Source organism: Calliphora vicina, chromosome 3 (genome assembly GCF_958450345.1).
Source record: "Calliphora vicina chromosome 3, idCalVici1.1, whole genome shotgun sequence".
In the NCBI taxonomy this organism is placed as follows: Eukaryota; Metazoa; Arthropoda; class Insecta; order Diptera; family Calliphoridae; genus Calliphora; species Calliphora vicina.
In genome coordinates this window covers 24,669,487-24,682,688 of record NC_088782.1, presented here as the reverse complement: position 1 = coordinate 24,682,688, position 13,202 = coordinate 24,669,487, and the positions used below count along the sequence as shown (strand labels likewise).

Here is a 13,202-nt window from a genome sequence, read left to right as displayed (position 1 = left end):
ATTGTCATATATGCAGTGAACACATTCGACATTTATCAATCATCGTCGATTTTGTTTTCTATGTATGAGATACCGCGGTTTCGGTTGAAATTGTTGTGTGAAATATTAATAAAAAAGGAACGCAAAAACGATCCAATATTCTTAAAACGATAATGACGTGCGAATTGTTTTTCAATTCTGTTCTATTTTGCGACTTTACAATTTAAATTCATTTAAACAATACTGAGCCGCATGTCATACGCAATAAGAAACCAATCAATTACAGCATGAGTTACTGGTCGTGTAAATTCTCATTTTGATGGTTATAATTGGCCGCTTTGAAATAATCCTTCAGAAATATTCCACAAACATACACTCACTATATATTGGTAGATATTGTTCAAAGATAATCGGTTTCTTAAATTAGTTTATTTTGTTAAGATTTTTGTATAAAGATTACAATCAATATTTTATATTTTAAATAATTTATTATGAATTTCATGAAAAGTGAGTGCCATTCATTGTGTTAAAAGTAGAGCCATAATAAAAGACGTTCATCGCACAATAAAGTTAATAAAGTGCATACCAATAAACAAAACAATTGATTTTTTATGTTCTTACGGAAGTTTTGCACATTTTATGGAATATTTTTTTCTTCTTTTAAAGTATTGCATGAAAATTACGTGAAGAATATAAAAGTGATAAATGTGTGGCAATATTTAAAAAAAAAATTAAAATGCCCTTCAATATTACAAAGTATGGGTGACGCACAGTGGTATGAAATAAATCTGTAACTTCTAAACCCTTAGTCCAATTTAAACGAAATTTCACATGCGCAAATTCATGGAATACTTTTTTGAAAAATATGACAAAAAATATTTTTTAATGAGTTTTGAAACAGATACAAATTTTTCAATTTTTCAATTTGAATTAAAATTTTTATTTATGAATATTTTGTAATGAAATTTTACACTTATATAGATTTTTTTATTGAAAATGGAAAAATGAAAACAAATTCCGAAAATGGGATTTTTTCGTTTTTTGGCTATAATATCCATACTAGGGGAATGTAACCCTTTACAAAATAATTAAGAACATATTGGGTCATCTAAAATAAATTATTATAATTTGATATCGACTATGCGATTTGAGAATTTTTGCTCTAAAGTTGAATTTTACATAAAAAATAGGCATTTTTTGAATGGACCTGGTCCCCTCGGTATCAAAAATTATAATATTTTTTTTCATTTAAAATATTTGATGTAAAGTTAGCTTTTCAAAACGTACAAATTATACATCCTCTTAGAAATTTAAACTTAAACTTAAAAAGAATAAAAGTACTTTTTTCCCCAAAAAGTAGCGAAAAATCGCTTTTTTATTTTTTTAAATTCAAATGCATGTAACTTTGGGCTCAGTCATGATTTTTAACTAATTCTTTCTTTATTTGATATATACATCTGTTGTTAATCCTATAAAAAAAAGTGGAGAAAATCGGGAAATATTTGGAAATCGGGAAATATTATGGTGGGTAAAAATGTTGAAAATTTAATTTTCAAATGCGAATATCTCATAAGCTATAAAAGATAATTGATAGCTACGATGAGATTTTATGTAGTGCTCGATGAGAAGATTCTATATATGTATGTTTTTTAAAATCGGAACGAAGAAATAGGATAATTTTTAAAATTGAACATACCCGAGGTGTCCTACTTTAGGGACCGCTGGTCCCGCTCGTGCTGGGGTCATGAGGTTCAAATTCAAAACTTAAACTCGACAACACTTCCTCTTTGCGCATTCATTCAAATTGGACTAAGGGTTTAGAAGTTACAGATTTATTTCCATCTTTTTTTTTCTCATACCACTGTGTGGCGTTTAATTTCACTACTTTACAAGGTTATTCTTGATGATGCGAAACATATTTGGGTTTGTTATTTTAAAACGCCTAACTTCGAAGAAAAAATCAAACACGTCCAACTTTTGATATTTCTATTAAGAAAATACTAAAAACTACATTAGAATTAGAACAATTAAAAATAAACCGTGTCTTCTAAATAGTGATATGATGGTCCCAAAAACTTTGATAATTTCGGACAAATGCGCCAATCGTCTCTTCTAAACTACTGGTCAGACAGCAAAATTATGTACAAAAATTATGTGCTTTCAGAAAATTATATTTGTGACCACCCTACAGGACTGAAAGTTTACCTCCTCTAGTTTGAAAAACTTTGTGGAGTTAGTAACTTGTGCAAATACAAAGAGATATTAAATGAATTTTCGTTATACTTTAGAAGATATTTAAGTTGAAATTTTTATTGATTTTCGCAAATATCTTTTGTAATAGTTGTTCATTAATGTTTCTAAAAACATATTCTTATTTCTAATATACTCCAAATTAATAATAACAAATTAAACTTTTATTAACTAGACATATAACGTATGTCAAATACGTTTTATTTTGCAAATTTTATTTACAAATTCAAATAATCTCCATAAAGTTTGCTTTAAAATTCAATGTTAAAGGGAAAATATTTATGATTTTGGGCTTTAACTAAATTGAAAGGCACCAAACGTTCACCGGTATGGAAGGTATCCATAACGGCAATATCTTCGGCAGACAATTTGAAATCAAAAATATTGAAATTCTCGGCAATACGCTGGGGATTGGAGGACTTGGGAATTGGTATGACGCCAATATCGACCTGATAACAATACAAAAAAAAAGAAAGAAAGACAATTACAGAAATTATAAAGAAATCTAAAACCACAATGTACTAACCAAATAACGCAAAACAATTTGAGCTGGGGTCTTTTTATATTTCTCAGCCAAGGCCTTAGTTTTTGCAGAGAAATAGAATTCTGGTTTATTGTCCGCTGGTTTAGGACGTCCCAGGGGCGAGTAAGCGGTCAAAGTAATATCACGTTCTTTACAGAACTGAGTCAATTTACGTTGATTCAAAGCAGGCGAACATTCAACTTGGTTGGTAACTGGTTTTATTTCACAATTATCCAAAATACGTTGCAATTGTTGGCTATTGAAATTGGAAACACCAATGCTACGCACTAGACCCAATTTAACCAATTTTTCCATGGCCTTGTAGGTATCCAAATAATCAACATCGCTGCAATGGGGGAATTCAAACAGTTGATAAAAAAAAAACAGTAAGAATCAAAGAAGGGTCTTTGCCTACCTCAATTGTAAAGTGCCAGCCTCATCTTTGGGCAATAAAGATTCTTCGTTAACGAATTTATAGCCTACCGGCAGATGCATTAAATACAGATCTATATAATCCAAACCCAATAATTGCAATTGTTTGCGACAGGCCCCCTCCACACGTTCGGGTTCGTGGTGTATATTCCATAACTGGAATTTTCATGGCCATAATTTAGGTTAGGTTAATAAATATTTAAATATTGACTTACCTTGGTGACTAAAAAGATTTCCTCTCTTTTAACTACACCCTCAGCTATTTTATCCTTAATAGCTTTGCCAATTTCAGCTTCATTTTGATAGAAATAGGCCGTATCTATATGACGATAACCCACATCTATGGCATGCTTAACAGCAATTTCACCTTCGTTGTTTTTGGACTGGAAATATATAAAAGAAAATATAAAAATTATTATTCGGTAATTGTGCGTACGATAAACATCGAAGTCGTAAAGCTTTCTTCTTTTATCACCTTACAAGGGATGGGGTATGCTCGCATGTTAACTGTTTGGGATTTTGATGCTAGCTAATACAATATTAGCTAAATATCCCACTAAATTTAGCAATAGCTGAGAATTCGTACAAAATTCAGTTGATTTCGTAATAAATCATAATCACTTGTAATAAATAATTTTTCTTTTAAATTGTTTTGTTAATTTTTAGCAAAATTTATTTACAAAAATTCCACTTAAAACTACACAGTCTCTTGATAACAAATCAGTCTTCATTAAAAGGCCAATATTGATGAAATTTTGCCATTTCATTGCGCCATAAACGTAGGCCTGTATCAAAACTATTCATGATAGCAATTTCTGCTGATGAAAGATGAAAATCAAAAATATTTATATTTTCTAAAAGTCTTTCTGGGCGTGAAGATTTTGGTATGGGAACCGTGCCAATATCAATCTGTAAAAAAAAAAACAAATTATTAGTAACTATTTAAAATTATCATTTAAACTTAATTTGTGTAACCCACCAAATATCTTAAAACAATTTGAGCTTTAGTTTTTCCATATTTTTCAGCAATTTTCTTTAGATCTTCTGATTCATAAAACAAGGGTAAAGGTTTAGAGGGCTTTGGCCGTGCCAAGGGAGAATAGGCGGTAACATAAATATCATGCTGTTTACAAAATGTTCTCATATTGTGTTGATTTAAAGCTGGATGCAATTCCACTTGATTTGTTACGGGTTTAATTTGGCAATTATCTAGAATCCTTTGCATTTGTTGAGTATTAAAATTGGATAAACCCAAACTACGCACCCAACCCAAAGCAACTAATTCCTCCATGGCTTTATAAGTGTCCACATAATCAATATCACTTATGGTTAAACAAGAATTAAATTGTTAATACATTTCAGGATTTAATCTAAATTTAACTTACTTGGTTTGTAATTTATCCTCTTTATGAGGCATTAGTGCCTCATCATCTTCATATTTATAGCCTATGGGTGAATGCATCAAATATAAATCGATATATTGTACGTTTAAAGCTTCCATTTGTTTTTTACAGGCATATTTTACCATCTTTGATTCATGGTAAGTACACCATAATTTTGTTACCAAGAATAACTCTTCACGTTTTATAGTATTTTCTTCAAATGTTTCCTTTAGTATTTTACCGATTAACATTTCATTACGATACAAATAGGCGGTATCAATGTGACGATAACCGATTTTAAGAGCCTCTCTTATGGCATTTTCACATTTTTGTTTTTTAAGCTTAAATATATAGAGGGGATTAATATAATGATGTAGAAAAATGAAATAAAATTGGACCCGATAGTAAAATAAACAACAAAACGTTAAGGATCATATTATTAAAGGACTAGCAAAGCCAAGAAAAATTTAATTTTTCAATAAAAATATCAATATTTACCCACGGAAGTTGTTTACATTAAAAATTAAGCAAATCAAAAACAATTATCTTATATGCCCTTCACCAAAGTATACTTTAAAATAAACATTAATAATAATTTTTGGTGATAAAAAATTTCGATAAAAATTGAGGTTGTCCCGGTTTTTTCCATATATCTCAGCCATTTTTGGGCCGATTTTATGGCCCAAACTTATATATACCCTTGCCTCATAGCGAAGGGTATAAACATATGTTCTTAAAAAATCTTATTCATCTTTGGAAAGGTCTTTGAAATGTCTATTATTAGATATACACATTGTTAATGTTAATGATATCCAGAATCCAGATATGGATCGAAAACTTCCGAATTCAAATAGCAAATGAACCAATATATTTGGCCAAAAAATCAGTATTTGGCATAGTCAAACCGCAGCAATCCCAAAATTTTCAAATGTCTATTAATTTCCTAAATATAATTAGTTTAGTTTTAGGCTCCACAATCTTTTTTTTTTTATCTTGAACGTGACTGATGTCAGAAATGATTGGCTTCTTTTGCCACACAAGAAACGTCTTGGGGAATTTTGTTTGTTGTTCTTGTCCATCAGCCACATAAAAATCTTGACCCGGGAGTTGTGAAAAGTCTGCCAGTACATACGATTTATCATCCATCACAAAACAAGTGTATTTTTTTTATAAAATTTTACATAAATTTTTCGCTCGTTCTTTTGTAAAATGTTTCTCAATACAATATTTTATTAAAACGAATAGTAGTATTTTTATTGAAATTAAATTCTTGAATGAGGAAAATATTGAAAAGTAATTGACAAAACAAATTTATAAATTTCAGTGAATATATGATTTTATACAAATTATTTAAATAAATTAAAAAAACATATCATTTCCTCCTCGTCTATTTAAAACATGGTAACTAAGGAGAATAACGATCAGGTTTCTTTTTAGTTCGACTCGATCTGCGTGGTTGTGGTTCTGCTATTGCTAATGGAGTTTCAGGATTTGATATTGCTAATGGCTGTTCATTCATTGAGACTCTAGGACAATTAACTGATTCACTTGTAGTTTGGCTATTTCCATTGATTGGTTGTAAACTGTCAAGCGTTTGCGAATTTAGTTGTGAGGGTTGATCTGATTCTAATAAAGACAGAGCTAATTGAGATACATTTTTAAAATTAGAGTTGTTTAGTGATTTATTATTCCTAATTTGATTAATATGACGTTTCCAAATTTTGTTGCCAATTTGAATTAGAAACATCATACTTCCAAGAGATTTTATTATTTTTCCAGGTACCCATTTATCCCCTTCCGAAAAGTTTCGACATAAGACATTATCATTAATTTGAATATGAGGTTTTATTTTATTCGAGCATGGGTTGTGAGTATTAGTAGGGCTTAAGAGAGAGAGTAACGTTCGATGTTGTCGACCATGTAAAAGTTCTGCGGGAGATTTCCCACATGAGTTTGGACTAGTTCTATATGTTGTTAAATAAGCAAGCACTGATGCTTGTAAGCTAGAACCATCTGTTAATTGTTTTTTAATAGAAGTTTTAAATGTACGTACAAACCTTTCTGCATTACCATTCGAAGAAGGATGAAAATGTGCTGTTGTAAGATGTTGAATACCATGTATTTCACAGAACACTTTAAAATCATTTGACGTAAATTGAGTTCCGTTATCAGTAACAATTGTCTCTGGTAATCCTTCAATTGAAAATACGTTTTGTAATGCTTTGATGGTAGATATTGTAGTACTGTTCTCCATTTTTATAACATATGGGAATTGAGAAAAAGAATCCACTATTATTAGCCACATGTATTTTTCAAATGGACCTGCATAGTCCAAATGCACACGTTGCCATGGTGATGTAGCTTTTGGCCACGGAGAAAACTGCTTTGGTGGATTTGTTGAGTGTGAATAGCAAGCTTGGCATGATGAAACAATTTCAGCTATATCATCATCAATTTTTGGCCACCAACAATAACGTCGTGCAATTTGTTTCATTCTAACTATTCCCCAATGACCTTGATGTAAAAGTTGCAATATACGTTTTCTTAAACGTTTAGGAATCACAACACGATTAAAATTGTTTTGTAGTATTATAACATCGCCATTAAATGTCAAACTATGGCGGTGACGGTGGAATGGTATCAATTCTTCGGAAACCGACTTATCTTTGTCTGGCCAACCATTTTTAATAAAATTTAACACTTTTGATAGGTTATTGTCTTCTTTTGAAAATTTTGCAATTGTTTTAAAATTAATAGGAAAGTTGTTAAATTGTTCATCAATGTTAATTTCATTAACTTCTATACATTTGTCAAACTCAACATCTTCTTTATGTGGTAATCTGGACAATGCGTCAGCATTTCCATGACATCTTGTGTTTTTATACTTTATAGTATATACGTAACCAGACAATATTAATGCCCAACGTTGTAGTCTGTTGACAGATGTTACCGAAATTCCCTTTTCTGGATTAAAAATCGAAACCAAAGGTTTGTGATCGGTAAACAATGTAAACTTCCGTCCATATAAGTAATCGTGGAACTTCTTTACACCAAAAATAATAGACAACGCTTCCTTCTCTATTTGACTATAGTTTCTCTGACTATCATTTAACGTTTTTGATGCAAATGCAATTGGACGTTCTGATCCATCTGGATATATATGAGATATAACAGCGCCAACGCCGTATGAAGAAGCATCAGTCGCCAGAACTATGGGTAGTGCTTCATCAAAGTGAGCTAACTGAGTCATTTCAATCAACTGACGTTTAAGCTCTTGAAAAGAATTCTCTTGTTCTTCTCCCCAGAAAAAACTTTGATTTTTCTTTCTTAATAGATTTAGTGGACCGCAAATTGTCGAAAAGTTTTTAATAAATGAACTGTAATAGTTCACTTTGCCTAAAAATGACTGTAGCTCTGCAAGGTTTCTTGGTTGAGGCAAATTTCTAATGGCTTCTGTTCTATTTTCGGATTGTTGAATTCCCGAAGAGCTAATTATGTGACCAAGATATTCTATTTTGGGTTGCATGAATGAGCATTTGTTAAAATTGCATCGAAAACCAGATTCATACAAACGAGTTAAAAGAAGTTTAAGATTATTAATATGTTCTTCGTCATTTGACCCGGTACATATTATATCGTCTAAATAATTAACACAGCCTGGAATGCCGGAAATAGTTTGTTCAATTAATCTCTGAAAAATGGCTGGTGCACTGGCTACTCCAAATGGTAACCGTTGGTACTGGTATAAACCCAATGGAGTATTTACTACTAGTAGGTGCTTAGATTCTTCATCAACTTCAATTTGCAAATACGCATCAGAAAGATCAATCTTTGAAAATAACTTTCCATTCTTTAGTTTATGAAATAAGTCTCGAATTCTTGGAATAGGATATTGCTCAACATCCATTTGAGGATTTATCGTCACTTTGAAATCAGCGCAAATACGGATCTTGTTATTTGGCTTGGGAACTATTACAAGAGGAGAAGCCCACTGACTAAACTTTACTGGTTTCCAAATACCTAATTTGGTTAATCTTTCAGCCTCTTCTTTGAAAATATCAGATATAGCATATGGAATAGGTCTAGGTTTGAAAAACTTTGGTCTAACATCTGATTTCATATAAATATGAGCTTGCATTACATTACAACGACCCAATTCGTTGGAAAATAAGTCTTTAAATTCATCACAAATTTCTTTAATTTTGTAATTTTCTTCAATTCGAAAAATTTGTACCGATTTAAATTCGTCATACCAATTCAAACCAAATATATTGTTGCAATGTTCGGAATTAGCAACAATAACATCTAAAACCTTCGTTTCATCACGAATTTTCACGTATAATTTACATGACCCTAATACTGGGATCTCTGATTTACCGTAAGCGTATAATTTAATAGTGGATGGAGTTAAATGTACATTTTTCAATAATTTATACGTATTTAAACCAATAATGGAACGACCAGCTCCTGTATCAAATTGAAATTGTACTAACTGATTATTTAACTCAATATCGATTAACATCTTATTACCACATCTTTTTATAATATCATATATTACATTACAATTTGTTACCTCAGAATCAACAGTTTCATCAATTATAACATTCGTATTACTATTTGGAATGGACTTACATACTGATGCAATGTGTCCTTTACGTTTGCATTTGAAACATTGTGCCTTGAGGAATTTACAGTCATTCTTCTCATGTGTAATGAAACATTTGCTGCATGCTGGCAGTGGTTTCTTTTGATTTTTCTCTTGATTGTTTTGTTGAGTTTTATGATGCTGACTTAATGATGGCTTAACTGCATAAATTTCGTTATCCAAATGATTTTTATTTTGCAATTTGTAGCACCTCTTGAAGTGAAGGATCATCCTTGTGTAATGCGGCAGTGCGTACAGGTTCATCCGGAGTATATAAAATAACAATATCTCTTATTAATTGATCCACATATTCACAATTACAATTGTTGTTTTTACAAATAAAGTTGCACTCTCTTGCCTTACCTCTTAATTCCATAACCCACTGGTTGTACGTTTCACCCTCACGCTTTTCTCTTTTATAAAACTCATACCTACTTTTAATGATATGAATCTTGCTTTTGTAATGATCGTCTAAATTAGAGATTAAATCAGTATATGATGCATTTTGAAGAATATGTTTTCCAATCAATTTTTGAAGTAGATGAAATGTCTTATCACCGACCCACGAAAGGAAAAATGAGCGCTTCTTATCGTTGTCTTCTACGCCGTATGCTTTAAAATGCTCTTCAAGTTGTCTTTTATACGTATCAAAATCATTTTTTTCATCATCAAAATTGTGAAATTTTGCGACTGCCATAGAACCCGATGCTAAACTGGAAACTGGACTATCAGTACGATTCAAGAATCTCTCAAAAAATTGGTGTTGTTCAGCTATCATTCGTTGAGCCCATTGCTGTTGCATTGTAAGGACTTCTGAAAGTATGCTCTCCATATTTTAGCAATAAAAATCCTCGTCGCCAATAAAATGTTTCTCAATATGATGATGAAAAAAATGATTGACTTGAATGCAAATGTAATTATGTTTTAAACTTGAAAAATTAAATTTTTTTCAAACAAAAATAATATGTCTTGAATTTATGTTTAAAAAAAGCGTAATATAACTGTAATTCAAGGCTTGAATTGCATTTGCTTTCAACTTGAATTCCAGTAAAAATTGCTTATTGGGAAAATATAGATTTTTATAAAAAAGATCTTAACTTATTAAAGTTTAATAAAAAGTTCAAATGAAATACAATAACTATCTATAAATTTACGAAATTAAAAAAAAAATTAAAATTTTACAAAAAATCTAAAATTTAAAAAAAATTAAAAATTTTGCTACAATACAACAATTTTAGCAAAATTTAACAATTTATTATATTTCAATTCTTAACTTAACTTTGATAAATCTCTACTTCTAATACAGTTGAAATTGTTTGTCTCTCAACAAATCTTTAAAAAACAACAAAAACTAATAACCAAATAATGTAAACAAGATGATTTTAAAATAAAGTGATTTATTTTGTATAACAAAATAATATAAATCACATTATGGATATTTTGATTGTCCTGAGATGCTAGCTAACAATTTCCCCATTTACATTAAAATTTTCGTGGATGTAGCAACTCTTTTCCCAGCAGTAATTTCCAAACTACATAAAAAAGCTTTATGTTAAATTTACACAAACAGTGCCGCAATAACACAACTGTTAACTTAACATTTTAAATGCCGGCATTTATTTTACACGCATTATGTTTTCATCTCATATTCTTTTGATAAACATGTTTATTTTTTACTACTTTTTTTTAGATATGATACACAAAACTATCTAGAACTATAAAAAGCAAACAATAAATGTTTTCTTTTGCTTATCTAACACTTCTAATATGTACAATACATAAGTATATAATCCTTTTATTAATTTTTAACAAGATATAAAATATACTTGAAAAGAAAACTTACCTCGTAAGTACCCAAACCAAAAATGGGCATTTCGTAGCCATTATTTAATTTCACAGTGGGTGCTAAAATAGGAGCCATTTTATTGCTGAATTTTCGACAATTCCTCTTAATTAAATCACTGAAAAATCTAGGCACTTCAAAATTATCTCCACTTGATTTATTAAAATTTATAGAATAATCACGAAACTGTCGACAGCCGTTGTCTAGCAAATGAACATCTACAATGAAAGACAATTAACAGAATACTAAAAAAAGCTCTTTTAGTTTGACAAATAAAAAACAAACAAAAAACTACAACAACAATAAACAATTACGGAAACTTACCAAATGTGCAATTTGTTTGTGTAACTTGTTCTTTTTTGAACAACGATGACAGTGGGATTGAATTGTTGCTGGAATTTGTTGATTTTAATAAACAACTAAATTGTTTAATATTCTGTTGAAATTCCACAATTTGTTGTGGTTTGTGTGGCAGACACAGACGATGATTGCAGTTTTTAAGGAGGATGGAGTGCATTCCGTAACAATTGTTATAATTGACTACTAACAATTGCAATGAAAAACTCACAGCTGTTTTAATGCAATGTTTAGTTTGTTTTTGTTTCAAACAATGAGAGCTTTTTTATTTTAAGCTCTCTACAGTAGGTGTGTTTAGTTTAAGACTATTTTAAGCACATTTTTGAATGCCCTTCAGGTCAAAAAAGTTATGGTATTGAAAACAAGTAAGAAAGTTATATTCGGCTGTGACAAATTTTATATAAACTTTACCAAAGTTCAATTTAAGATAAAGATCTATTTTGAAAAAAAATGTTTGATGAAAAATAATTTTTAATGAATTTTTTTATTAAATACAAATATTTTTCTCGATTTGAAACCATTGTCTTCCCGAATTTTTATGACGTTATATAAATTGTTGAAAAAGGGTCTTTGATATCCATATTCTCTATGTATGTATATGATTTAATAATCGAGATATAAGTGGAAAAAATACAGACGGACATGGCTATATCGACTCCGATATCTTTTTTCAGTTTTTAAGGACGTATCCTTATGAGTGCTAACATGGTTTTAGGATGTTAATTGGTACTGTTGCTTAGTAATTTTTATAGTTTTAGACTCTTTTCAAGCTATTTTTATTAAATTTTAGCAATTTACGTTTTTTTGAAAAAAGCACGATTTGTGCCAGAAGTCGGTACCCTTTCTCCTAAGATCGACATTTTATGATCCAATTGCCGGCATTGCATTATTTATTAAGAATAGAATAAAATCTTAAGTTATTTTGTATTTAAAATCTCAGTCATTTAAATACTAATAAAAAACAAAAATTAGTGCATTTGAGGTGAAATCACTGTGACAAATATCATATGATATATATTACACCCTACATTTTTCAGACCATTATCCTCAGTGTCTTGTAAATCTTCTTTACAAGTCCACAAACTTGTTTTATCTTCCTTTTTATACCCTTCACTTTCGTGAGAAGGGTATATACATATAAGTTTGTCATTCCGTTTGTAATTTTTACAATATAATTTTCCGACCTATAAAGTATAAATATTCTTCTGACAGCGCCATGTCCGTCTATCTGTCTGTCTGTTGAAATCAATTTTCTGAATACCCCAGATATCTTCGGGATCCGAATCTTAAATTATTCTGTCAGACAAGCTTTCGAGAAGTTTCCTATTTAAAATCAGCAAAATCGGTCCACAAATGGCTGAGATATGAAGAAAAAACCAGAACAACCTCGATTTTTTACCTATATCTGGATTACTAAGTCATTAATATAGACAATATGGATATCTAATGATAGTTATTTCAAAGACCTTTGCAACGACGTATATAAGACCATAATAAGTTGGACCTACAATGGGTCAAAATCGGAAAAAATATTTTTTAAGCCGATTTTTTTTTTCACAAAAAAAAAAATTAAAAAAACCAAAATTTTGTTTTAAAATTTTAAAAAAATTTTTTTCCAAAAAATGAAAAAAACAACTTTGGGAAAAAAATTAATTTTGTTTACCTAAAAATATTTAAAATTTGTATTTTGAAATGTTTTCCAAATGTAGGTGAAATGGAGTCGGTTTTCATTACCGAAGCGCCTAAGAAATTTTTAACTAATCGTGTTGTGCTTGGAGTATGACAGAACCC

General features: G+C 30.1%; 1 protein-coding gene across 2 annotated transcripts; it reads right to left on the bottom strand.

Annotated features, from left to right (window-relative positions):
* Positions 1-2,250: 2,250 nt before the first annotated feature.
* LOC135954292 (aldo-keto reductase family 1 member B1-like) lies at positions 2,251-11,603 on the bottom strand. 2 transcript variants are annotated; one of them, XM_065504398.1, is made up of 6 exons: positions 11,379-11,603; positions 11,055-11,272; positions 3,400-3,567; positions 3,168-3,340; positions 2,756-3,098; positions 2,251-2,678 (listed from the first exon to the last, which is right to left on the bottom strand). In XM_065504398.1, exons 1-6 carry the CDS (start codon positions 11,569-11,571, stop codon positions 2,481-2,483), a joined length of 1,293 nt encoding a protein of 430 aa, XP_065360470.1. In that variant the 5' UTR covers positions 11,572-11,603; the 3' UTR covers positions 2,251-2,480. The 2 variants fall into 2 exon arrangements, with proteins under 2 accessions (XP_065360470.1, XP_065360472.1); XM_065504400.1 differs by lacking the exons at positions 2,251-2,678; positions 2,756-3,098; positions 3,168-3,340; positions 3,400-3,567 and adding exons at positions 3,846-4,093; positions 4,164-4,506; positions 4,570-4,907.
* Positions 11,604-13,202: the final 1,599 nt, after the last annotated feature.